Genomic DNA, 27223 nt, shown 5'->3' with positions numbered 1-27223 from the left:
TTCATCGTTTAGAATTGTAACTTAAGACTTTTTCTCGCGCTAGGAACTTTATACGCGTCCGCCAGTTACGAAAGTAATCGACGCTTATACACCACATCAACCTATCAAATTCCTCACACCCGACCCCAGCGCGCCGCTGAAAACCGAAACTGCGCCAGCCGGCGACTTCGCAGCTACAACTTACAAGCCTGCCTATTCTTTGAAGACACAGAAAGTATTTGCACCCAACCCGACCACATATCATCCACCACCACCAGCGCCGGTCGTGTTTAAGATGACATCGTCGGTACAGCAAGAGCCAAGCGACGGTTTTCAACCAGTTACAAATAGCATAAACGATGGCGATTATCGAACGAACGTGGAACGTAATCCAACACCAAAGCCGGTGCAGCGTTATAGCAGCCATTATAATGCCAAAACTGCAGAGTTTCTCAAGCAACGCAAGCCAGCAAAGCACGAGACGTCCACGGTGCGTCCGGTTGCGGATGTTTTGGAGAGCTTGGGCATTGTTGGGCAAACACAGTCACGCAACCGCTTCCCCATCGATGATTACTATGCGGCGGAGAGTGCGCCACAACCGGTGATATCAACTTATGTGCCGCAGACCGTAAGCCTTACGGATCTCAAGGAATTGCAAGCCTACAATCTCTCGCCAAAAATCAGACCTGATGCTTATTCGAGCTTCAAACCGTTAAATATTGGTGAGGAGATACGTGTCAAACCCGAAGTCGAGGGTTATCTTACACGTTTCGGTATTGTTGGCGGTCGTAAAAAGAAGGACTTGAAGAAGGGAAATAACCTGAAGAGTCATAACGCTGAGTTAACCGCTGGTGAAAGCGAAATATCCACAGCCAAGGTGCCCAGACGTGGTACAGCTGCCGCGGCAAGCACTGAACTCGAAAAGCTTTTAGAAAACTTACAAGAACTGGAGCGCTTAAACGTCAATCCCAAAGCGCTAGGCCCCACCACAACTATACGTCCAACAACCAGTAGCACTACAACTACAACAACAACACCGGCGCCCACCACACCCAATTTAATAACGAACGGCGCACCCATGCTGATAGAACCGAAGAAGCCACGTAGACGCATTGACCCAAATATCGACATCAATTTCGGTAATACGGGCAACCATCAGACAGAAGCGCCAAACACAGATCAACTTAGCAAGTTGCTGGAAAATCTACAGGAATTGGAAAAGCTGCGCATCAAACCAGATAATGCGCTGAAAACTATCGCGCCAGCGTCTAATGCCGCGCGCACAGGACCGCTGCAGTACGCGACGCCCACGCCACGCACAGCGAATTTGTTGAACCGTTTCAATGAGCTCGCGCCACAGACCACGCCCGCCCCGCGCAGTTCGGCGCAAGCAGATGCCGCACAGTTGCAAGATGTACTACGGCAATTGCAAGAATTTGAACTACTGAATGCGCGCACCACCACAAAGAAACCAAAAGCGCAGCCGGCGCGTGCTGGTGGCGGTTTACTTGCCGGACTGGGTGGTCTGCGCGGCGCTTTGGCACCAACAGATGTTTTCAATCTACAGAAACTGCTGACGGATGATCGAGAGCTGGAGCGTTTGTATGAGCAAGCGCGCGCTGGACAGACTGGCCGAAAGGTGACAACAACCACAACAGCGAAGCCTACAACCACAACTACACAGCGCGCTTTGATATTAGGTGATTTAGATGATTCGGAGCTGCAGCGTCTGTTTGAGCAAGCGCGTGCACGCACAAGTACCATAGCAGCGCCTACCACCACTACGACCACTACAAGCACATCGCGTACGCCGGCGCCTAGTTATCGCGAATTTGAGCAATTGCAGAAATACTTTGCGGAGTTGGAGAGAACGCGCACCAGCACAACCACAACTACAACGACAACAACGAGCACTACAACACCTGCGCCCACAACGACAACAACACCCTCAACAACAACAACGACGACAACTTTGCCACCTACCACAACCACAACCACCACGACCGCGGCACCGTTACCAGCTGTTAGCTCGTTAGACTTAGCACAACGCATTACCGACAGTCTTGGCGCGCAAAAGCCCAAAAAAGCGGAGTCTGACAACGCTCAGCTGCAGGAACTCATCAATCGCGTACAGCAGCTGGAACGTTTAAACGCCAAAAACGAGAAGAGCATACGTGCCACAACAACAGATACACCGATACCGTTTGTTGGCTTCACCACGCGTAAAGTTAACGCGCCAAGCTCCGGCAGGTCTAACGATCAACGCACGCCCTCGAATGATTTCGCGCATTTGCAGGAGCTCTATCAGCATGTTGCAAGCGCAGAGCAAGACGCATTTGGACGCATTGAAATCTCTACAGCAGCCACAGCGGCAAAGCCTTCCGCCAAGCGCACGCAGAAATTCGCGCAGAAAATCATCGACATCACAAACGACACCGGCTCAGGCAGCAGTCTCCAAGAGGTGGAGCCTAACGAGTTCGTGCAATTGCAGAAGTTGTTGAGTAAAGTCAAGGAGTTGGAGCGCGTGAAGATACACGGCGTACATGGCATTGTGCAACCAGCCACGCCCGCACCGACTGTCGGCAGCTACACGCGCGACTTCACTGACTTAACAAATCTAGTTACGTCCGCGTCGGTGCACACGCCCACGGTACACAACTCGATTGGCGCGCATATAGTCTACCCCGAGAAAACGCATGAGTACAAACCATTTGAAGACATACTTAAGGAAGACTATAGGGAACCGATTGGAATGAAAACTCATGAGGGCAAGAAAGACAGCGCTGTGCTGGAACCGACATCTAGCGAAGAATTGCGTGAGTTGGCAATGTCAGTGCCTGCGAACCCCAAAGGTTCCTCGTTTGATAAGGATTTCGAACAATACCAAGAGTTCTTCAAAAAGCTGGAGGATGATGAACGCACTTCGTACAAGAATATGCAGCCGCCTGTGATCTACAAGACCGTGACTAAGGAGCCGCCACGTTTCGTTGTCGCGCATAAGCCGCAAGAGGCGCAAAAGCCCAAGAACGGTAATGTGCAACAAAAGGCAGATCTCGAAGAACTACAGAAGTTGTTGAGTAACGCGCAGGAGCTTGAGAAGTTAGGCGTCACTCTACCGACAGAGTTATCAGATCAAATAGAGACCAAACTGACTAAACATGCCAGCAATGAAAGAGCGGAGAAGCAACTTGAGACGGTGACAACACAACCGGTGCATATAGTCACAGCCGAACGTCCTAAACCCAGCTTGGCGCTGCACGACTTGATAAACCACGTAAGCAAAGCACCCAGTGTCGAGCATAAGGACACAAACGCTGGCTACGCTGTTGTAACTCCCGAATCTACAAGCGCTGAGAATGACATACAAGACTCCAGCGAAAAGGAAGCTTTCTTTTCGTTAACCACACCTAAATCACTTGTACCGAAAGAACCGAAATCTACCACACCTAGTACTTTAGATCTGCCGGTTTTCAGTGCAACTAAGATCATTGAGGCCGCTATTAAGCGTGCAGCTAACAAAATAGGCGTCTCCACCGAACAAACGCTCGGTTTCCAGAAACGCAGCGACACGGATATTTACGCTGATATGGATCCGGGTAGTATGGACGATTTAATGGGGGAGTTTAGTGAGATGAACTATCAGCTGGCTTCACCGGATGCCGCAGTCAGCGACGCCATTCCAAGCAAACAGGAAACCGTTGCCATGGAGCAAACTACCACAGCTGCTGACGACGCCGACATAACACAAGATTTGCATGAACTGCAGCGCTTGATTGGTAATTTACAGGAGCTGCAGCGACTTAATCTCACTGTTTCATCCGAGTTGCTGCGCCAAGCCGATGCGAAGTATCTGGAAACGTTGAAGAAACAGCAAACGCCCGCCGATGACACCACGAAGAATAGACGTCAAAGTGTGACACCCGCAGTAAGTGGGGCAACGGTCGAAGCCGCCACGAGCACAACTCCCAGCGCAAGTACGAGCAGCTCAGAGCAGAGTGCATCCGTTGACGATGCAGACATAGCGTCAGAGCCAGTAGACATTGCGTCAGCCGCGAATACTAATAGTGCCACAGCTGATAAGGTGACTAGTGATAGCAGCAGCACAACGACTACGGAGGAGCCACGCAACGGTTCGCTCGCCGATCTAGAAGAGTCGTTCGGTGGCTCTGATACGAATAAAGAGGAACCAAAGCCGCCGAAGCGTAAAAACGGTTTCTATTTTCTAGCCGATTGGAACTCTTTCCTGGAAGTGGGCGACGGCGATGATCAGGTGATAGTACGTCTGAGTCCAAAAATCGGCGACCCACGCTTGTTCATACCAGTCAAAATACCATAATTGTTGCTGCACCTGGAGCTGTAGAGACTAAGTGCAAAAGCAGAAACTATAACTTTTGTAAATATTTATTATAAATAATTATATGCGTAGGATATTGTCAGGAGGTTAGCTTGATGTGGATGGTGTTGAGTGCTAGTAAGGGAAATTCAATTTATAAGTACAAGGGGCTTAAAGAACCGAAGAGACATCTGAATCGTTCATTGAGCTTTTTGAAAAGCTTTTATAAATCAGAACTAAATTCGGAGCATTGGTTTCGATCGAGTGTTAATAAGGAAGTAAATTTTTAAGTACAAGGGTTTTTAGGAACCGAAGATACATCTGAGAAGTTCATTAAACTTTTTGAGAAGCTTTTATAAATCAGAAGTAAATTAGGAGCTTCATCTGTCGAGGTCGAACGCAGTAGTGACAATTCTCTAACCTTCTTGACATAAACTAGAACCTCGACCACTATCCGGCATGTAACTTGTTGAGGAAGTAGCTTCGTTTTATTGCTTTCGATGTTCTGAGAAAGAATTGATTTTTAAGCGGTTGTCCACTATTGGGAGAGTTTTATTAATATTTTGTCAGAAATTTTGGAGTCAAAAATATGCTTCCGAAAGTTAGAGCAATATTCGAAAAAGTAACAGAACCGGCGATATTAAATTATTTGATTAAAGGATTACCTCGTTGGACAGTTAGAAGTAAGGAAGCTTCCAAAATTTATACACTTATTTATGTCTTGTACCCACAGGAGATCAGTATGAAAAGAAAGATTTTTCGAAGTTACGAAGAACAGTGACTGTAGCGAAGAGCTCCGAAGAACTGTAGGGGATCTCTGAGCTCTGCATGCTAACGACTTCAGTGCTCAGTTCTGAACTGTTTTGTTCTCTAAATTGTAGTGTCTGCAATATAAAATATATCTCGTGTGTAACATGATTTTTCAGCGTTCTGGGATCGTGTTTTCATGTTTCTCTGCGGAAGCTTTCCTCAAACTAGTTTCAAATAACGTGAGCGAGAACTCTAACTTCTATCTAACAAGTTCTCCAGTTTTAGGCCACACTACGACGACCACATTTTGTATAATTTATTATTAAATTTGGTAAAAAGAAGTAACAAGATAAAAGCTGTATGATCTTAGATTTATACTGCATAAAGCTTTGCAAGCTTTAAGCGTTTCTAGCACGTAAGCTGAGTCAATTTAATATGAGTCTTAATATTTAAGTAAACGATAAGTGAATAAAATAGCCCATTTTTAACAAAAAAAAATTTAATTTCTAACTTTATTTACATAATAAGCAGAAACATTAAAGTTACACAATTTTTTTAAGAGCAAATGAAGTTTGTAGGTACGCGCAAGGACGCGCCTGCGCCTACAAAGCGATAGAATACAACACGATCGGCAAGCGCGACGGCTAAATGCGGTTGTGTGACCAGAATATCGCTGCCCTGCAGCATAACTGAAAATACTTTCAACACGCGCTCAGCGCTTTTAAAGCGCGTAAACTCTACGAAGCCTTCTACGCCGCGGTAGGCTAACACGCGCACTGTACAACAGTCCTCCACGTAGGCGAACAAGGTTTCGCTAACTATTTGCATGGTAATGAGAGAGCGCGGTTGAAGCGCGGTTATAGTTTGAAAGCGCGTGCCGCTCAAAACGTCCAAATATAAAACTATTTCCGCTTGATGAGCGCCCACAAGCTGCGGCGCCGGCAAAGTAACCGCGAGTAATTCCAACGGCGTTTGTTGCGTCAACACTGTAATGGGTAAAATTTCACCTTTGCCAAGCGCTGGTAAATTTTTACTGTAGAATTTCAACCAAGTAGCATTAGCGATGAGCAGCTCGCTGAAATTGGGCGGCATTACAATCGCGCGCTGTACTAATTCGTTGTTGTCGCTGGTTGCGCTTGCAAACATTTCAAATCCGTCATCGGTTGGCGCTTCCGTTGTAGTGACTACCGCCACCTCCTCCAACAACTGTTTTCTAAGCGTGCGCGCGGTATTTCTCAGATAGCGCTGCAGCGCGCGTACACGCTCAATAACCAAACTTAGTTCCAAAGCATGCGTTGCCATGGCATTATCGTCGATCAGCTCATCAACTTGCTCTTTACTATTAGCCAATATGAGCACATCGCGTACTGTGGTGCCTAAATTGTCGACTATCGTCGCCACCGTCATATCCGTTTCGTCGACGTTTGTCGCGAGGTAGCCTTGTATTTCCGCCATATCCACAATGTGCGGCCATAAGATTTGCACTGTGCGCGCGGCTAAAATTTGTGCAGGATTTTCTGGCAACTCGTGCACATGCCACTCGAGTTGCTCAAAGCTCGCATTCGGATAGATTTGCTGTTCACGCAACGCTTCCATAATGGCAATGAAATCCGGCACTAAGTGTTCATCGTGCAAATCCGTCTCCGGTATGCTGAGCTGTGTGATGTTCACCTCCAGTCGCAAACGATAATCCAGATCATCTAGCACTTGTAAGATGACATTGCGGAAGTCAGCAAAGTGGTAAATGTGCGACTCAGTTGCATTGGGCTTGAGCACTGTTCCGCTTAATTTGTTAGCCTGCGGACTGAGCACGCGCTGGTAGTAGAGCGGCAGGCTGTAACGCGGCAATGTGGTGCGCTTACCGCGCGCATTTAACGCGTCTTCATCATCATCAGTGTCATCATTGTAGAGCAATATCACTTCGCCATTGCTAAGCATGAGCGCCTGCGAGTGGTGCGGCACAAAGCGGTAGCTAGCATTGCCCAACCAATTGGGCAGCAACCAGGTGCTGGTGGGCGCCTGTTCACCTAAGTTATAACCATACACTGTGTCATCGTGTACGGCATACAATTTTGGTGGTGCATGCGCTGAAAGCCACAAATCTGTTGCGGGTTTTTCGAAAGTCTTTAGCAAAGTTAGCTGTGTACCAGTTAGGCGCCAAGAATTGAGCGTGCCCTCGACGCCTGCTTTGTTGGTTACAAAGTCAACGGTGTTTGTTATTGTTGTTGTATCGTCAACCGTTACCGCCTGATCCAACTGTCCCGCGACAAAGTCGACGACACTCTCATACTTTGAGGTATGCGCTTTCCATTTCATTACATGCGTGCGCTCGCCTGTATTTATGAGCAAATAGTTATCGCTCGCTTTTTCTAGCACAAACGCTGCTTTTATGGTAAGGTTTTCCGACATCTGCTCTTTACTAATTGCGTGCATGTCTAATTCGAACGCGCGCTCCAAGTATTTCAAGTGGTAACCGCGCTTCTGCTGGCTCTTCACCAAAGTTCTAAACTTCGCGCATAAATCTACATAGTCTGCGTCTTCACGCGCATTGCGTAGTAGCGCGCCGAAGTTAAGCGGCTTGCGCCGTCCAGCAGTCATGTAGCTAGGCAGTGTGGGTCCCGAGTTCACAGTCAAGATGCGCGCACTCCAGTTGCCGGTTATGAATTGTTGCGGCTTGTCGCGCACACGCAGCACGTTTTCAAACCATTTATCCATATTTATACCAGAGACATGGTATTTCGTTTTCAATTCCTGCGCTGCGACATTTTCAAAGTACAGTGTTGATTCAAAGTGCTGATCACCATAAAGTGTTGCCAGCTGTTGTAGGTCCTTATCATTGTTTATCGGCGCATTTGTCTTGAGAGTTTTTCGCACCAAAGCCGATTGAAGTGTGAGCGGTGTGTTAACTATTTGGTTGCCATGTTTCTGAAAATAAATATGATAAAAATAAGAAAACTTTATAAGTTTTCGTGCAAAAATTAACGCGTCAAAATCTTAGTGAGAATTCTGAAGTCCTCTTTCTTGCAATATTATATAGCGTATCAAGTAGAGAGCAAGCAGATCCACTAACACTGCTCTGTACCAACTCACGGTTGAACTTCAGAATTCGCTGGAAAATGACGATGCTGCGATATGCGCCTTTTCTGACATCGGAAGATGCTTTTAATAGTACGTTCCACGCAAACGTCATCAAGGCATTGGATAAAAGGAATGTGGCGGCTCCAGTATGCAGATGGATAAAGGCTGTACTGCGTACTAGAATAGCTGAATCATTGTGGGGGAGCGAAAGGTTCGCCTGGCACTACGAGGGGCTGCTCACAGAGTAGAGTTCTAGCTCCCCTGTTGTTCTATCTCCCCTGCTGTTGCCAGAGGTATGCCGATGACGTTGTCATAATGGCGCGAGGTAAATTTTGAGAACACTCTCTGCGACATAGTTCAAAGGAGCTTAAGTCTAGCAAAGGGATGGTGCAATACGGTAGGGTTAAATATCAACCTGCATATCATACAATCGTCGTACCTTTTACAAAGCAAAGATCTCGTCCAGGTATGAGGCCCTTAAGACTTGCTTGCAGGGAGTTGGAGGTGTCTAAGGAGGTTGTCCGTGGATTAACACTGTCCATAGCCACCAAGGTACTCATGATAAGCAGACGCTTAACCGGCAGCTGCGGGGGCTGCCAGACAGGTATCACCAGGTGGCTGTATATCAAGATCGCCTATCGTCACTTATGGAGCGGTTGCTTGGGCATCGAAAGCATCGCAGTGTTCGATAGGCTTTCAACTATCGAAGCTGCAAAGACTCGCCTGCGTCTGCGTTTCAGCGGCAATGCGCATTTGCCAACCCGCAACACTTGAAGTCACCGCTCGATCTAGTGATCAAACCGACTGCGAAGCATACCATGCTCAAAAAATGAAGGCCTTAGGGGAAGACACACCAATAGGCCTTCTTGAGTTCAGTGTTACATTGACGGCTCGACAACACCGGAAGGCATTGGAGCAGGCATTGCAGGACCGCAAATCAAACTATCCATACCAATGGGACGTTTTCCGAGCATCTTTCAAGTAGAAGTCTTGCTATAAGTTAGTGTACAGAAATCAATCTCCTTCGCAACTATCGCAACCAGTGTATCGCTATACTCAAAGATAGTCAAGCGGCTCTAAAAGCGATCTCAGCTTATTAGGTTAAATCACTTTTAAAGGAGGAGTATACAGGAAGGTTGAGCCGCCGCATAAAGGGGTAGCCGGCTTGTCGCGCTCTATACAGATTGTGGCAGTGGTAAGGCAGAATATAAAGAAGCCGAATTCTTGCTATCTCTGCATCTGATTTATGCTGGTTACCACTCAATCGGATGTTACAGATATGCGTGAAGTACCAAGAAATCGAACAAAAGCTCCAAGAATAATTGTTTACTCTTAAAGGCCCATATGCTTGCATCTGCAAAGTCAATTTTAGGAATTGGCATTGAAGACTAAATTCAATTTTCCTAGTAAAAGAGGTCAAAGACCTTCACAAAGCATTCCTTACTACGTTTCAGTACAAGCCTTATCTCATGTATTATCTACACTGTTATTGTGGTTTTTACTACTTTGTTTCAGCCCAAGCCTTATCTCATGTATTATCTACACTGTTATTGTGGTTTCGTAAAATTTGGTTAAATATAAGTTTCTGCTTAAAACCACAAATTACTCACCATTAAAGTATTTTCGTATTCCTTCTGTAAGTCCACGCCGTTAATCGCGCCTTTTACATGTATCTGTCCATTTAAGTTGAGTTCGGAAAATGTAATGTTTCCTGTTAGATTCTGAGCTGTATGAAGCGTGACGATTTGTGACAGATCAATGTCGTTCAAAAAACTGGCATAGAAGCTATTGCCATTTAAGCTGCCTGGTGCAAATGTGAGGTATTCTGGAATTTGAAAAATAAAGTTGACAAAAATTAAGCTTTCAAAAAAGTTTGATATCTGGGTCAAATGATGCAAAATTCCGGTCCTAAACTTCAGATCAAAATTTCGAAATTATTTAATTATATTTTTTAACACCGAAACCTATATTGGCTACAGCAAAAACTCTACCCTAAAATCCACTCAACATACTCTCAAGTTCTAGGTCAGTGTTATTGTTGAGTAAAAATAAAAGGATTTTTAAGTTTTGAATCACCTAGGCAGAGACTAAATTCGTCTTGTCGATTTTTAGATCTAGATATACGTTCTTCTAAGCCTCTATGAGAGTTTTTTAACACCTAATTTACTTTCTTAAAGAAACGCTTTGTGTGTTCGCGGTGGAGCTCATGTCAATAGCTAATTTATGGTTTCGGATCTCCGTCTCATAGTTTGTGAAACATCTTAATTAACTGCAGTTCTATGAGATGATCTGTATTCGGTTTCCTACCCAAGATACCACAGAACTATCAGTCCATGTTTTTTGAGGTATATCTTCGATATATACATAGTATATACTCATTGATTGGCTTGAAAAGTTTTGGAATCAGCTCTTTTCTATCCTTAGAGATAACCTAACTTGGGACAGATTAGTCACGGTAGAGAACAATGCAAACGAAAAGCGCTTAAATAGATAAAAGATTTCGGTATCTCAAGTAGGTGATGTAAGAACACGTTAAATGGTAAAATTTAAGTTGAAATTGATCCTATTTGACTTATAACTAGAGAACTCGTTAGCGATGTTAGGCTTTTGTCCATTGTGTAAATGATCTTTTGTGTAATTTTAGCATAGGTGTTATTCAGTATCGGTTAGGATAACAGTTAAATTTTAATATTCCGTGGTTCATGGTAGAACTATATTGAAATCCATCTCAGTATAGTCAGAGTTGCAAATACAGTGACTCTCCGCAAAATCTGACAATACTTGGCTTTAAGTTAGAAGTAATTTTTTAACACTATCAGAAAGAAAACATTCTCAGTTGGATACCCGTATTAACAAGTTTCTTAAGTTTTATGGTATTTTTTGAAAAAAAGGTGGCAACTCTTTCAAGGATTATTTTTAACTGTAATGCTACTTATATTTCAACTATTGGCTGTAAATATTAGTAGCTTAATGCAGTTTAGTGAATTAAAAAATATAAAAATATGGCAACCCTGCTTATTATTTCAACGCTGTCTAACTTAAAAATTGAAATTAAACTTTAAAGCTTCTATTTAGATACTAGTTGGATACCTCTATTGACAAATTTCTAAACTTTTATTGTATTGTTTAAAAAAAATAGGTGGCAACTCTTACAAGGAATATTTTTAACTGTAATGCTATTTATATTTCAACTGTTTGCTGTAAATATTAGTAGCTTAATGCAGTTAAGTGAATTAAACAAATATATAAAAACATGGCAACCCTGCTCGAAAATTATTTCAATGCTGTCTAACTTAAAAATTTAAATTAAACTTTAAAGCTTCTATTTAGATACTAGTTGGATACCTCTATTGACAAATTTCTAAAATTTTATTGTGTTGTTTGAAAAAAAAATAGGTGGCAACTCTTCCAAGAAATATTTTTAACTGTAAGGCTCCTAATATTTTAGCAGTTTGCTATGAATATTATTAGATTAATACAGTTTAGTGAATTAAAAATTTATAAAAAATGTGGCAACACTGCAGGAAAAATATCTTCAATTTTTACCCTCACTAAACTTCGTTAGTTTGTTATAAATACTGTAGTAGTACTATTTTTTTATTTTTACTTAATTTTTTTCAAAGAGGTGGCAACCCTAAACTTTTTTCTTTCAACGCTTTTGAGTAACGCCCGGAACCCATAGAACGCGACAGACTGCAAGCGACATCTGTCCAATATTAAAATACGCACGTTCTTATGGACACAGTTATGTAGTTGTTAAGCTGCCTCAATAACTGTGTCCAAAGAACGTGTGTATTTTAATATTAGAAAGATGTCGCTTGCAGTCAGTCGCGCTCTATGTGTTCCGGGCGTAATGCATCGAATAATTTAAAAACGTCATTCATATCTTTTCATTGAACGATTAAATGTAAATCTATATATTTAAAGCGTGACGGTATTCCGTTGCGCTACACAAATTCGTTGCAATCGAACGTTTTTACAATTAACTCAAGGAAGAAAGGAGTTTAATAGTCAAACGAATCTTCATATTCTCTTCAAAAGCGTACTTACTAGTTATCTCCTGCGGACGATCGAGCCGCAAAGTGTCTGTGAACCACTCAAGCAACGTATGACCATTCAAAATAGAGGCCACCAGCTCCTCGCGCACCAACAAAGTGTGCGCACGCACCGGTCCCTTGAAAGTTAACGGCGCCCTGATCAACACCGGCTGCGGCTCATTCACATAGACGATATTGGCGAGGAGCGCCAGCAAGTTGTAACCGTTCAAGTTGCGTATGTACGCGCCCTTATCTATGCCAACACGTCCGCTGAAAGTATTTCGACCCTTCAGGATACAAGCTTTATCCTTGTACACCAATTCGTCGAAGAAATGCGCCAGATCTGGCATATCATTGAGTGCGCCAAACACTGTTAAGTCTTGTAGTTGCACTTGTGGCGTATTGAAGTTTACGACGCCCTGCACGATGAAAGCCTGCGCCGCGGGATCAAAGCGTAGCGCGCTGCTAAACACCGACATCGGTTGTGCATTCAAGGCGCCCGTAATTTCCAGATCGTTGACGTATAGATTACCCAGGAGGCGTACAGAGCCGCGAAAGTTGCAAATAGTCTTCTTCGTCGCAATATCGGTGAATTGTATGCCATTCAGCGCGTCCACATAAGTGTCACCCTGGACCTGTACGTTTTGTGTAAAACTTTTTGGCGCCAGAATTTGCGTTGTACCGTTGGCGGGCGCACGTATTACCATATCTTCGATGAAGTCGGGTAGATCAACGCCATTGTAAGTACCTTCAACTTGCAGGTTACCGTGCACGGTGAGCGGTGCAACAAATGTCAGACTATTGCTGAGATAGTTGGGACGATTTAACCAAATAATAGTCAATTGCAGATCCTCATCGAAGCGTTGCTGATTCAATTTATGCACGTGTACATCACCTGTGACGATGACATGATCCACCAAAACCTTGCCGTCCAACACCATATCCGGCAGCTCGTCGATATCATCAATAAAGCTCCATATTAAGGACGAGTTTATGCCCTGTATCTCATCCGTCTCCAGACCGTGTGCGAGCTTGAGCTCGTCCACAAAAATGTCTCCAACATGCGGCACCTCAGCAGCTTGACTATATGTCAATTGATCGGCATCCAACATCACGTTGCTGTCACCATTTATATCGCCTTCTATTTCAGCCAACTTAACAGTTAGTTGGTCAAAGTGCGCTTTGGGTAAATGCATATCCTCAAATATAGTTTGGTAGTTCTCAACGATAGGCAGTCCATTCAAACTGCTCATGACCTCCACTGTATCTGTTCGGAGCGCATTTTCAAACGTCAAATTGGTGTGTAAAGCCGACTCCGGCTCGTCGATCTTGAGCGCGTTTTGTGTGAGCTCAGCAATGTCTACACCATCGTAGTAACCGCTAAGTGTAAGGTTTGCGAAATACACGTAAGCTTGTAAATTGTGTATAAGCAAATCTTGTTTCGTATGCGCCGGCACGAACTCCGTCAACGGTATGCCGTTTACTTTGTCATCCAAGACTTTAAAGTCTATAGGCATATGTACCTCGGTAAAACGCTTTTTGGCACTCACATTAATAACGGTTGCAGGATCAGCTGGTCGTTGCACGATATCAGCCAGTAGCGGCGCTAAGGGTTGACCGTCGTACTTGTCTAGAAGTACGAGCTTACCGAGCACTTGCAGCTCCCTGAAACTGCAGATTGCTTCCACCTGTTTGGTGTCCTGCAGCGTGGGATTATGTGGTATTTTGCCAATATCACGTCCACGCGTGGTGCCATTGAGCTTTTTTAGAATAGTTAAAGTTATTAACATTTATACATAGTAAATAGAGGAAGCAGTTAACTTACCTGAAACAGTTCGGTAACTTTGAGTTCTGAAAAAGTTGGTAAGCCGCGCCATGTTTGGTCACCATGTAATGTAATGGCATCGGAAGCATTTAAACCATTTAGTAAGCCCTCCACGTCCATAGCATTTGTGCTGAGCGTGCTTGTGAATGTCTTCTCTGCTCGCACAACACTAACTGTGGGGCCATTGGACCAAAGAAAATCTTCCGGAAAGTTCAAAGAGTTTAGAGTAGTGAGAGACACTTTGTCCGCTAGTATTACTTCCTGAGTTCGGAGTATGCAGAAATTATTCCAAATTAATATTTGTTATAGACTAATTACTAATCTCTAAAGGAATATTTGATCTCAAGTATTTATAGCCTACAATCTTAATAAACTTAAAAGAGCAAATGATTTTAAAAGGGCGAATATATAAAAGCGAAAATTTACTACAATCAACAATTTTACTCCTCTGTTTTTTGTAAATAAACTCACCCCATCCACTTCGAGTTGGGTCAAATCAACCGGTTCGTTTATAAGCACCATATTTTCTTTTATATCTCGCCATGGCATACCATTGATCGACTCGAACTCGATGTCACCATCCAAGACGAAACTATCACTTTCTATGCCACTAACTTCATCATCCTCATCTTCGTCCTCAAGATCTTCCTCGAAAGCGGCACGTGCCTTGGCCAAACTTACACGTTCCAGAACTCTCAAGTTCTGCACATTTAATACACCGTCTAGTTCCAGCACACCATCTTGTACATAGAAGTTATCACCGTTTTGTTGCTCAACAAAGAGTTCATCGACTTCCAGACTATCGAATTTCAGGTGTGGAAAGATCAGCGTTTCCGTTAACGCGTCACGTCTGTGACGACCACTATTTATCTCCGCCTCCAATTGTTCTATGGCTGTTATCACCAGATCTAGATCAATTTGTGTATCCTCATCCGTCCAGCGATAGTCATTTACATATATTTCGCCAACTTCGCCAGCGTCTAAGCTGAATTCCGGTGTTTGTAGCTCCTCGAGTTCAGAGAGATCTGGCTGTGACTGCGGAACGCCATTCTCCGTTGTTTGCAGGAAAACTTGTGCTTGTGCAATTAAATCATCTTGTTCCTGCACCCAATCCTTAAGGAAAGCGTAGATCTCCTGCAAATCCAAATACTCCGAATTTTTCGCCAACAGTTCTGTGTGCAAACGAAATAGACCCGATTCCGCATTGTGACGCGGCACAATTAACGACACTTCAGCGCCGCGTCTAAAATATGCGGCGCCCTTGAGCCCACCGTCGCGTTGTATGTCCAACATGCAACTGGCGCCGTAGACTGTGTGCGCGCCCAACTTACATGGTACCGGTATGCTAAGCGTAAATGCGTCACCATCCCAAATAAGTGTCTCCAGCACGGTAAGACTATGCGTACTGAAGTCCACATAGTGCTGCACGAGTAGTATGAGATCGTCGCGATACGTACGCACCGGCACGGGAAAGAACAACTGCACGACACCAAAATTTTGCGACAATATTGTCTTGGGCACAAGTTCACCTTGCTGGTAGAGTAAGATCTGCGGCTGCTGGCCACCAACAGCAATATAACTACGTCCACCCATACGAAAACCAGCTACCGACTCAATCCCTGTGGATGCGATATGCTGCTTGAATATGAAGCGTAGATAATCAGTATTATCTGCACGCGGATTGAAGGTGTATATGGCGGCTGTGTGATTCTGTGGTACGGCTAGTATTAGATCACGTCCCGTATCGAGCAAAGTGGTTTCGGCGCACGGAAATTCCAATTGCATACGTTGCGCAATCCAAAACTCACGCGAACTGAGCTGAAACTGATAGATGTTCAGCGTATAAAAGCCGGTGTGTGAAGACTGATTTGTAGAGACAATCAAATAGTCCTTGCTTTCGACAGTAAAGTAGGTGAGTCCAGTAATGGTATTGCCCACCACCCACTGCCAATACAATTCAATATTGCGCGTAGCGTTATTAACACGATACCACAGCACACGATCCTGTGCCGCGACCAGCATTATGCCCTCCGTTTGTCCTTGCGCATCATTCCAAAAAGAATAGGTGAGCAAATAAGTTATCGGCTGGCCTACTTCTAACACACTACCCGCCTGATATGCCGCACGCTCCTTATGCACAACCAACAGATTGTGCTCACGACGTCCGATGAAATATTCATCGCCATCGTGCATTATATGCGCCCACTGCTGCACATCGTCGCCAAGATCGAAGCTGAAATCCTCTTCGATGGACTTGAGTATTAGAGTTTCACGCACGCGTCGCTTGGAAACCTCCAACCGCTGCAACTTACGCATATCGAAGTCCTCTACTTCTTGTGTGCTGGCCTCCACCACGTTCGGCAAGTCCGCTGCATCGCTGGGCTCGGCGACGCCTACTAATTCATCACTAGGTTTGACCTGCGCGTCACCCACGACTTTTTCAAGCACCTTGCGTCCAGCGCCTTTTGTATTGAATTCTTTGATGAGTTCTTGGACTTGTTGATCATTCTCCGTTGGATGTGCTTTGCTCTTGCTGATCTCATCACGTATTGCTTGGACTTCGTCGATACGCTGCTGGGTAACCTCCACTTTGAACTTGGTTAGATTGGGTGTTTTTGTACCGTTCTCCGCTAACCAGGTGGGTTGCACAATTACGCCCTAGCAGCAAGTAATAAAGACATATTTGGCGTATAACGGTATGGGTGAGGCAATGCAAATGCTTAACAACATAAAGTTAGCGGTACTTTGCTTATGTAATTATAAAAAAAGTTCATTCTTTAAGAAAAAATTCAGGTATTTACAAAACCCAAATATATAGCGGCAGAAATTTGCCGCTACTCACCTTCGCCGGCGTATTTTGCTGCTCGTTTTCCAGCGCTTCATTGAGCTCACCACGTATTTTCGCGATCTCCTTGAGCTTCGCTTCGGACAGCGCCGAGTTTTTGCCAGCCGCATCGACGAATTGTTGCTGCAGGGATGAAAGCACAGATCTTTTATATTTCTAGTCATTTTTATTTTTTTCAATAGCAGCGCTGGCTGGCTTACCTCACCAATGAAGCAAATAAGCAATAAATGTACAATTACAATTATTTTAATGCGCTTAGGATTACCATGCGACATTTTAGTGAAATTATGTATACAAAATTTAATAATTCGACACTAAGTACAACATACACTCATGCATATAACGTTTTCAAAGTTTTTACGTAAAAAATATTATTTTTGTATTATTTCTGTAATTTTCTTGAAATGCTAATCACGCTTACATAGAAATAGAAACACACTGCAAACACGCCAATTATAAAAATGGTATCAACCAATATCATATGGTACATTGTACGTGCATTGTAATAACTGTTCATATCCAGACACATCTTTTGTAGACTTTTGTTGTAAAATATTTGTTGTGATATATTTATGACTGCTGAATTTCAACTGAATGTGAGTATAAAAAAGTTATGGGTGAGTTGGCAGGCTAGAGATGGTATGGGACGTGAAGAAAATAAAGCAAAGAATAAAAAAAAAGAAAAACAAAAAAAAATAAAAATATATAATCAATTAAAATAGCATTAAAATATTATAAAATAATTAAAAGACTTAAAAAAATTATTACTATTATAATTTTTTGTTTTTTTTTTGTTTCACTAAATAGCAAAGAATTGTTTTTTTAAAATTATATAATCAATTAAAATAGAATTAAAATATTATAAAATAATTAAAAGACTTAAAAATATTATAAATATTATAATTTCATGTTTTTTTTTTTGTTTCACTAAATAATTTGTTTTTATGTGCTGTGGAGTAAATGAAGAAAATAATTTAAAAATTAAAAAAAGAACAAATTCATTAAAAAAAAAATAATAAGTTTATATATACATTCTGAAAAAACATTATAAAAACAATATTAAAAACTTAAACAATATTTATTTAGCGGTTATTTCTTAAGCAATTTTTTTTGAATAAAAATATATTAAAAATTATATAAAAATATATTTTAAATTAAAAAAAATATATATGTTAAACTTTTATTAAATTTACATTTTATTTATTAAATCTTTTTTTTAATTAAATAAATAAATATTTGACATTAAAATAATAAATTTTTTATGTGCTGCGAATGAAGAAAAACATATAAAAATCTTAAAAAATTAAAAAATAAGCAACAAATTATTTAAAAAACTGAAAACATATAAATGATCAAAAATAATATAAAAACTATTAAAAAACTTCAAAAAATATGTATTTAATTTTTAATTATTCTGTATATTCTTTATTAAATTTATTTATTTTTGCTATAAAGATGTTTCAAATAAATAATTAACTTGAGTTAGCTAAGATGATATGTGTTGTAAAGTAAATTAAGAAAAAACTTACTGAAAAATTTAAAAAGAAGAATTAAAATTATTCAAACAAATTAAATTAATTAAAATTATTAAATATAATATAAAAAATATTTTTTATTTATTTTAAATTTTATTTGTTGAATAAAAAATTAGCAAATATTTAAACAACTAAAATAAAATTAAATTATTAAATATAATATAAAAATAACATTTTTTATTCTTTATTTATTTTAAATTTTATTTATTGAATATTTTCTTTTTTAAATTTATTTTTATTTTTTGCCAAACTAATTTTTGAAACAAATAACTTATTTTTATATACTTTGAAGTTTTAGGCCCAGACCTGTGGAACATCAGTTATGACGAAATATTAAAACTAGAAATGCCAGATGAATCGTATCTAATTGGCTATGCGGACGACATTGCAGCAGTAATCACAGCGAGGGATACAGAAGAAGCGAGAAGAAAACTGAACCAGGTCATGATACGGACGCAAGCATGGCTCGACACACACAGCCTCCAGCTCGCTACGGAGAAAACTGAGCTACTGCTGCTAACAAACAAGCACATACCTCTCGAGATAAACATGCACACTAATGCGGATATTCTTAGGACAAAAAAGGCAGTTAACTACCTAGGCGTAAGACTGGACCCCAGACTAACCTTCTGGGCACAAATCCAGCACGCCGCAGGTAAGGCAGCGAAATCACGTCCCAAAGCCGATTAATGGCTAACATATTTAAAGAGAAAGCTCTAATGTCGACACAATCAGCGTCCTATTATACGGAGCCGAAATCTGGGCAGACGCGCTTAAAAAGGAAAACCGGCGTAAGGCAGTGGCCAGAGTGTACCGCACTGCAGCCCTCAGAGTTGCATCAGCCTACAGAACAGTATCAGTCGACGCAATATTAGTTATAAGCGGCAATGCTCCAATCGACCTACTGGCATATGAAAGCAAAAAGCTGTGGGAGCTAAAGAAATCACCCGGCAATAACATGGGCGTAATTCAACAAATAAGGAAAGATACGATAACATCATGGCAACAAAGATGGGAGAATGAAAGTCGCGGCAGATGGACGGCCAGGCTGATAAAAGACCTAGATTTATGGACAAGTCGTAAATTCGGAGAAGTAGACTTTTACACAACTCAGCTGTTATCCGGCCACGGATACTTCAAAAAGTACCTCTACAGAATGGGAAAAGTCGAAGAGCCGTCATGCCCATACAACGACGCGACAGAGGACGACGCTGAACACACATTCTTTGAATGTGAGCGCTATCGTAGAAGGCCTGGTCGGGCCAATAAACGCTGACAATGTAATCAGCGTCATGTTGGAGAGCGAAACAAACTGGGGGATTATCCAGAAATACGCAGCAACCGTGCTACGCATCAAAAAGCGGGACCTGGACGCAGGTGCGCAGATGTAAATCTCTCAATGAGAAAAATGGAACGCCACCCTGAAGTAATGCAAACGCGGTCCCAGGGTGGGCGACGGTTCCTTAGAGGGGGGGTTTTTAGTGACCTGCAAGTGGCACATACCGCTGCTGTGACGATAGCACCGATGATGCGGAAGGCATTTTCCACCCCCTCGCCCGCAAAAAAAAAAAAAAAAAAAAAAGTAAATGAAGAAACAATTGACTGAAAAATTAAAAAAGAAATTAAAAAAGAAGAATTAAAAATATTCAAACAACTTAAATTAATTTAAATTATTGAAAATAATATAAAATATGTTAAAAAACTTTATGAGAATATCTGTTAGCTTTTATTTATTTTATATATTTTGTATTCAATTTATTTTTCTTTTTTGCAAAACTAAATTTTTTTTAAACACAAATCATTAATTTTTATGTTTTGTTAACTAAATCAAAAAAAAACTTATTGAAAAATTAAAAAAAAAAATATTTTAAAAAAAGTATAAAAATATTTTTTATTAATAAATGTCTGAATATGGATAATTTTTATGTTTTGTGAACTAAATCAAAAAAAAATTATTGAAAAATTAAAAAAAAAAATATTTTAAAAAAAGTTTAAAAAATATTATTTATAATAAATATTATTAAAAATTAAAAAAAAAAATAATATACATATATACAAAAAATAAAAACTTATTTTTAGCGTTTATTTGTTTTATTATTTTTTTATTACACTTATTTTTTTTTATTTCACTAAATTATTTAAAGCTACTTTCATTTTATTAAATTTAATGAAACTAAAAACATTTCATTTTAATTTATAATAGTTTGTTCATATTTTGTAATTATTATATTATTTTTTTATAATATTTTTAATTGTTTTATATATAATTTTACTTTAATTAACAAAGTGTTTTAATTAGATATGACATTTTTAAGGTAAATTTAGTTTTAATAAATTATGTTAATTTATATAAACTCTTTTTTACTTAAATTAGGTTTTATTATTAATAAAAATAAATAAATTTAAAAAATTAAATTAATTAATTTAATAAAATAATTAGCAATGTATTATAATGTACAATATAACTTAACTTAAATTGCTTAAATTATTTTTATATGGTTTTAAGCTAAATTTAATTTTGCTAAATTATATTGATTTTATATAATTTAACTATTTTAATTTATTTTATTTCCCTTTTTTATTTAAACATAAGTTTATTGATAAATATATTCATATTTTAATTAATTTTATTTCATATTTTATTTTTTAATATAATTTAATTAAATAAAATCCAATTGTTTTGATGCACTGCTATTATTTTACTTACTTATGTATTCAATAATTAATGTAATTTAATTTTCTTAAATTTGTAATTTGATTTTATACAAATTGAATTTTACTTAACTAAGATTATATTAATTAATTTTAATTCAAATTAAATTACTAATATTTTTTTAATACATAAATTTTCAAAATTTTTGTTATTTTATTTAATCAGCTATATTGCAATTTAAATTTATCACAATTTTATCTTATATATTTTTTAATTTTATTTTGATGTTTTATTTCGTTAATTTAATTTAACTCCATTAAACACAGCTATTTTTTTATTTAGTTAAGTCTACGAGCATTAATTCTTACAGACTAATGGAGAATTATGTGGTTATGTTACTTTTTAAACTGTTTATTGTTTTTAATATTTTTCATTTATATTATTTTATTATTTATTTATACTTGATTTTTTACTTTATTTTATAATTACAGAATTTTACTTAATTTAGTTGGTATTAGTAAATTTTAATTTAGAGAAAAATGATAATGATTATTTTATTAAATGTTATCATGTTTAATTTAATTTTTTGTTATCCAATATAATTTTACTTTATATTTTTTGATTTCATTTTGAATTAATTTACTTTTATTTAAATTTTTTATGTACTTTTATATATTATTTATTACACATATTTATTGATACAATTTAATTTATTTTATCATGTAAAGATTTAGTTTTACTTTTATTTAATTTAATTTTTTATATAATTCTGTTATTTTTATTTTATTTCGATTGGATATAATATTAATTTAATTAATTTGATTTATTATTAAAATTTTTCTTTAATTTTTTTCATGCATATTTCTGTTTTAGTAAAATTATCACAAAAAATCATTTATATCAGCAACAATATTCCATACCGCCCTGCTGGTGTGCTCCACTGTAATTGTTTTTAATTTAACAGCTCCTCCAATAAATGTTACAAACACATGCTGTTAGCCACTTAACAGAGCCCCAATCAGCACAGCTCTACAGCAACTAACCAATAAATTCTCTATTGACAATGTACACAGCGCAGTCTCTCACTGCACCAATTTGCTCTCAAAGTTTATTATCTTTGCACGCTCCCGCTCTGTTGTTCATTTTGTTTGCCGGTCTCACGAAAACAACTGTGTGCGCACATTTATTGCTCGCCTACCGTTTTGCCAATTGGCATTTATCTAATTTGTTTCAACATCTTGTGTTTATAGTGTTTGCTATTGTTGTTGTGCTTATCGCAGTTGCAGCTGGTTAGCAATTGCATTGTTTAGTTGGCTTGTGCTGCATTATTTTTGGTGGTTGACTTTTTCGTATGCCCGCGCCGTTGTGAGCATGCATTACACTCACTAACAGTACCAACAAACATGTGGTATAGTTGTTGCTTTAGCCGGGTCGCGTATGTCGTTCAACTGTTTGACTCTTGGTGTTGTTGTCAAATAGTCAGGCCTCCTGCTGCCTGCTGTTTGTGTTTATTGTTTTAGTTGACAGGCTTCTAATGTTGCTGTTGGTTTGAAAAGTTTGTTCTCATTTGTCTTATTCGGCATTTGTTTAGCTGACTAGCTCTCTCGTTGTAGGTGCATTCGTAAAATGTGCAGTGACAGCGAGCTAGTAACAGTGGGTAAATATAGTAAAGAGTTTGTTAAATTTTATTGGAAAGCAAATGTGTATTTAAAAAATTATTTAAATTCTTAGCTCTTAACTTAATTTATAATGTTATTGTTTTTAGGTTAAAGCCTCCTGAGGTTCTCAAAAATTCAATATCACTCCTTTTCCGCCTGCGCTACATTCAAGTTTAGTTCATAGACATTGATTTTATTAATGGTAGCCTCTCTATTAGAAATATTCTTGGTGTTTTGTCTTCTTGTTTGTTCAATGTGTTCAGACAATCTTTTCGTTTTGTGAACCTTGATTGATATATTTTCCATTCATAAAACGTAATGAATTCGTAATTCGTAATTCGTAATCAGTATTTGTATAGTAGAAGACAGTACAATTCCACCCTCCAATATTTGCCAACTCACCCACTGTTCGCGCAGTAAACCCAAAGAACTGCACACCAACGCAGTCAAAAGGTCTGTTACCGTTACTGCAATGCAGTCGCTAGCTGCGTTCTCTCTGCTAGCTGCTGTGACAGCTGTCCGCTCTCTGCTCAGTGCAGTCGTACGACAAACATACTTGCCCATGCGCTTGAGCGCTGCCTGCGAACACAAACGGCGCACAGTTTTCGGTTGGCTTTCGTACGGTTTGGTAATAATCGGTTTGCCGCGGAGTGTGTGCGCGCATAGTAGTAGAAAAAGTGTAGAATTGTGAGTGCGTTTATTATTGTGCTTGAATTTGCAACGGTAGCGAATCATTTAAGCGGTATTGTTGTTGCTTTGTAATTTGTATATAAATGTGTGTTGCGTAGTGTTTTGATTTTGATGACTCCTTTATGGGTTAGAATTGAGCGAGTGGTCGAAATTTCCAGGCGCTGGCAGTTCTAATGAAATTGCCTTTATTTTTTGACTTTTTTCTTTAACTTTCTGTATTTTATTTTGTGTGTTTGTTTTGCAATTTTTGCGTTTTTCCGCTTAGTGCTCGTTAAAACTCACTTTAGCGCATAATTTCGAGTCGCTTGCAGCCCGCAAATTACCTTATTTGTACGAAATAAGGAAATGAATTTTTGCAATAGCGAAAAACTGCAACAACACTAATAGTAACAACAAAGTGGATCTTGTTCTCAGCTGTGACGCGACTTTTACGGCGCACAATGCAACGTCGCCGACCGGGCTGACTGATTGTCTGTCTGCATCGCTGCGCGGCTTGTTGCTGCCCTGCCAACACATGTCAGTTAGCCTGCCTGGCCCCGTTGCGGTTGGAGCTTTGCCTTTTTTGGGTGGGGGCGCCGGATTTTGCTGATTGACGTGCAGCAGCCAAGGCGGCAGCTGCGGCCGAAACGAGTAGCTACACGCCTATTGTGTGGTGTTGTGGTGACAATAAGGAAGAAATATAATATACTAAGCCTAAAGCTACCAAGGAGTTTTTGAAAACTCAATGTGTTGTGTCATGCCACATATTCGGAAAATATACTTTTAGAGTGACTAAAAAATTGGTTTATGAGGAAAAAAATTGTTTACAGTGTATATTAGTGTTGCTACTTTTGCGTGATTTACGACAATTTGTGCGGCGGAAGTGAAACTTTTTTCGCGGCAAAAAGCAATAAAAATGAGGATTCTTTTAATGCCGCAAAATAATTTTAATGCCACACAATATTTTGGTTGCCACAAAAATTCTATTAGCGCCACAAAATTTTCTTCGCATATTTATATGTATATATTTCGTAAAACTACCGTTACAGCGCAAATTTTTATCAATATTGTTATTTTTTTTTGGTTTTTTTTTAAAGACTTGTATTTTGCAGCGCACACTGTAGTGTTGTTGTGCGCAGAAAAGGGTGTGTACGCGCCGCTGCCGACTCGATTTTGTGTGCTAATATGCTCTTGTTACATACTTGTATATACCGCTGTGTGTATGCATATAAATTTCCTTGGCAAATGTATACTTTTGCTTCTCCAGCGTCAAACTTGTGCTTTGTAATCTTCGAAATGTGGAAATAAAATTTTTGTTTACAAGTGAGGGCAGTAAAATTTGAAAAGAATTTAAAGCAGATAAATGCAAAAATTTTAATGATTGAGGTAAACGAGTAAACAAGGGTGCGATAAAAATATTCCGGGAAACCATATGTGTCGATATGTATTTAAGTAGCTTAGTGCACAGAATCGGTCAATAGTTTAATGAAGTGTTATATATACATATATACATATATGTATGTACATATATATATTATTTTAATAATTAGTTTTTTTAAATAATTTAAAAAAAGTTAAAGGGAAATTTTAGAAAAGCATCCCTTGATTTCGGGGTTAACGCACTTTAAATAGTTAAATTTTTGAACTTTAAATGGAATTATCTCAAAAAACGTAAGCCAACGGGAACTATATGTAATTTTTCCTGATCTAGAGAACATCCTCTATCCGTACATACCCATTTAAACCCCAAAATCGGAGGATGCTATTCGAACACATTTTATCCCAGCCAACATTAAATATAACAAAAAAATATATAAAAAATAAGAATAAATTTCAATAAATATTAGTGTTTTTTCAGCAGTGCTGTTAAATAAGTATGTGTGTCATAATATACAAAATTTAAAGTAATAAATACTCATGATAAATAATTAATTAATCGTTAACTAATTTTATACAGCTGCTCTGGAAAGTAATTTCAAACAGACTTTTGCAAACAGGTACGTTTATTTTATTTAATTGTTGTATTTTTACAAATTCCTTAGTTTATATTTATGCTAAATTCCACAGTTAGCAGCGTTAAGTTTATAAATAAGCGCAAAATCATAAATTATGGCGTGTCTATATAACCAATATTTCTAAAATGTGTTCGTGTCGTGCATTGCCTTTCATAGTTGGGCATGGAATAAATTTAAAAAAAGTGAAAACATTTCCTTCGGTTGCATCGAAGCAATAATACCCTTCGCAAATTCAAAATATCCCAAATCCCATACAAGTACTTGATTTTGATCAGTCAGCTTATATCCAGCTAAAGGGATCCGTTCTGAGCAAGTTGTTTTAAGATTTGTACCGTTGCCTTGGACCACAATCCATGCCAATTTTCTTGAAGATATGTGTACCTTAAATGAAAAAGAGCTTGATTCATATCGTTCATCATGTACGGCAGCTATATAGCCCTATCAGCGACTTCGACAAAAGAGGAACTTCTTGTGGAGAAAACGACGTGTGCGAAATTTCAAACCGATATCTAAAAAAAATAGTTCGAGCATGGCTAAATCGACTCAGCTCGTCATTCTGATCATTCATATCTACATTTATTTAGAGGTTCCGACGTTTTCTTCTAGGTGTGACAAACTTCGAGTCAAATTTAATATATTGCCAAGATGACATTAGCGCGCCAGTCGTTTTACATATTTTCACGATAGTTTATGGAAAAAAATAAATTTTAAAAGAGTTTTGAGGTCCACCGTATACCCGTCTTTTGAACATATGTTGAGCAATATAATAGTTAAATTTCTGATTCACTTCTCGAGGTTATCCGCTAAATTTTCAAAATGCTTTAAAATCTTTTAAAATGCTCTAAAATATTAGGTATAGGTATACCATAGAAGGAATACGCGACTGACTGTCATGTAGCTAACCTGGTAGAAAAAGTTCATTAGAATTAAGTTCTTTTAAGTTACAATATTGGTACACTTTCGCTGAATCTTTCATCAAAAGTCGAAAACTTCGCAACGCTTCTTCTTTATTGGCGTAATCCACTTACATGTTATAGCCAAGTTTACAACAGCGCGCCACCAGCCCAGTTTGGAAACATATTCTCTACAGAGGAGACTTAATTTTGGTAATGGGGAACAGTGCCCTTGATTTCCAACCTGCTCATGCGGACTGGCCCCTCGGGGAGTATTGTGGTCGTTGTGGTTAAAACCCAAATGCGGGAATAACTCTTTGCCAGTTGAATATGGAGTTGCATTGCAACCGGTTGCCGGACCCAAAGCACGGCAGAGGTGCTCGGCCTCGAACCCGAACAAGGTGGTTAGTGTGTCCATTCCACACTGCCAATTGGTACTGAAAATGCCTAGCGTTCTAAGAGCGCTGATCAACGCATTGATTTCATCTGCTGTGCTTTTGAGCGCCGTGGGGTAAGGCTGTCGTCAGTAGGTACCCACGTTAAACACACAGGACGTTGTCCACTTCTAATGAATTAATCATTCGTACAATGCTTTTGAGTTTTCCTTCTGGAGGTTGTCCTGTTGTTTATTTAGAAGGACGTTTTACCAGATTTTAAAGCCAGTATGTTGTTCTTTATTTATTTGAAGAATTTCGTTTGCTGCGCTGTTATGTTCTTTATTGGTCGTTTAAACATTCAAAACTTTATTTGCTGTCAGTCCCTTAGTTCGTTACCACCTCTTCATACATATCTCGAATATTTTATAACAGAAACGAGATGTACTCGCTGACAATTTTATCTAATCTTATTATCTTGAAGACAGCATACTGCAATAATAACAATTTTAGCATTGCATAATATCTAAGAATCCATTTCAACTACTCCCGCGTATTCCAAAATTTTTTAAAAGCTTT

The 27223-nt window shown here is 39.1% G+C and overlaps 3 protein-coding genes across 9 annotated transcripts in view; 2 read left to right on the top strand and 1 right to left on the bottom strand.

The window, feature by feature from the left end:
• The window catches only part of LOC126760455 (uncharacterized), a 35702-nt gene extending 30257 nt beyond the window's left edge, over window positions 1-5445 (top strand). The window contains exon 4 of the mRNA XM_050476097.1: window positions 44-5445. Coding sequence (XP_050332054.1) covers window positions 44-4315 — 4272 coding nt within the window. The 3' untranslated portion in view covers window positions 4316-5445. The remainder of the gene's footprint in view (window positions 1-43) is intronic.
• Window positions 5446-5543: 98 nt separating this feature from the next.
• Window positions 5544-17395, bottom strand: LOC126760454 (uncharacterized). Of its 2 annotated transcripts, none has more exons than XM_050476095.1 (7): window positions 17269-17395; window positions 16845-16970; window positions 14474-16660; window positions 14003-14263; window positions 12191-13937; window positions 9751-9965; window positions 5544-7987 (listed from the first exon to the last, which is right to left on the bottom strand). In XM_050476095.1, the coding sequence occupies exons 1-7, from the start codon at window positions 17374-17376 to the stop codon at window positions 5618-5620; spliced, it is 7014 nt and encodes a 2337-aa protein (XP_050332052.1). In that variant the 5' UTR covers window positions 17377-17395; the 3' UTR covers window positions 5544-5617. The 2 variants fall into 2 exon arrangements, with proteins under 2 accessions (XP_050332052.1, XP_050332053.1); XM_050476096.1 differs by lacking the exon at window positions 17269-17395 and adding an exon at window positions 17048-17245.
• A 5899-nt stretch (window positions 17396-23294) lies between these two features.
• LOC126760481 (guanylate kinase) overlaps window positions 23295-27223 on the top strand; it is a 179536-nt gene continuing 175607 nt past the window's right edge. The window contains exons 1-2 of one of the 6 annotated variants that reach the window (XM_050476130.1): window positions 23295-23435; window positions 25224-25359. The gene's annotated coding sequence lies outside the window, so the exon portion shown is untranslated. Of the gene's footprint in view, window positions 23436-25209; window positions 25360-27223 lie in introns of all 6 variants that reach the window. The other 5 variants (XM_050476131.1, XM_050476132.1, XM_050476136.1 and 2 more) reach the window with 5 other exon arrangements.

Source organism: Bactrocera neohumeralis, chromosome 5, assembly GCF_024586455.1.
Source record: "Bactrocera neohumeralis isolate Rockhampton chromosome 5, APGP_CSIRO_Bneo_wtdbg2-racon-allhic-juicebox.fasta_v2, whole genome shotgun sequence".
NCBI lineage: Eukaryota > Metazoa > Arthropoda > Insecta > Diptera > Tephritidae > Bactrocera > Bactrocera neohumeralis.
This window is presented reverse-complemented; position numbering and strand designations above follow the sequence as displayed.

Excerpts from the sequence above, each read along its gene's own strand:
- LOC126760454 (XM_050476095.1), bottom strand. The coding sequence starts at position 17,376 with ATGTGTCTGGATATGAACAGTTATTACAATGCACGTACAATGTACCAT. Across the intron at positions 16,971-17,268 it reads CAGTGTGTTTCTATTTCTAT|CAACAATTCGTCGATGCGGC; the intron begins GTAAGCGTGATT and ends TCATCCCTGCAG. Across the intron at positions 13,938-14,002 it reads AAGTTACCGAACTGTTTCAG|CTCAATGGCACCACGCGTGG; the intron begins GTAAGTTAACTG and ends ATTCTAAAAAAG.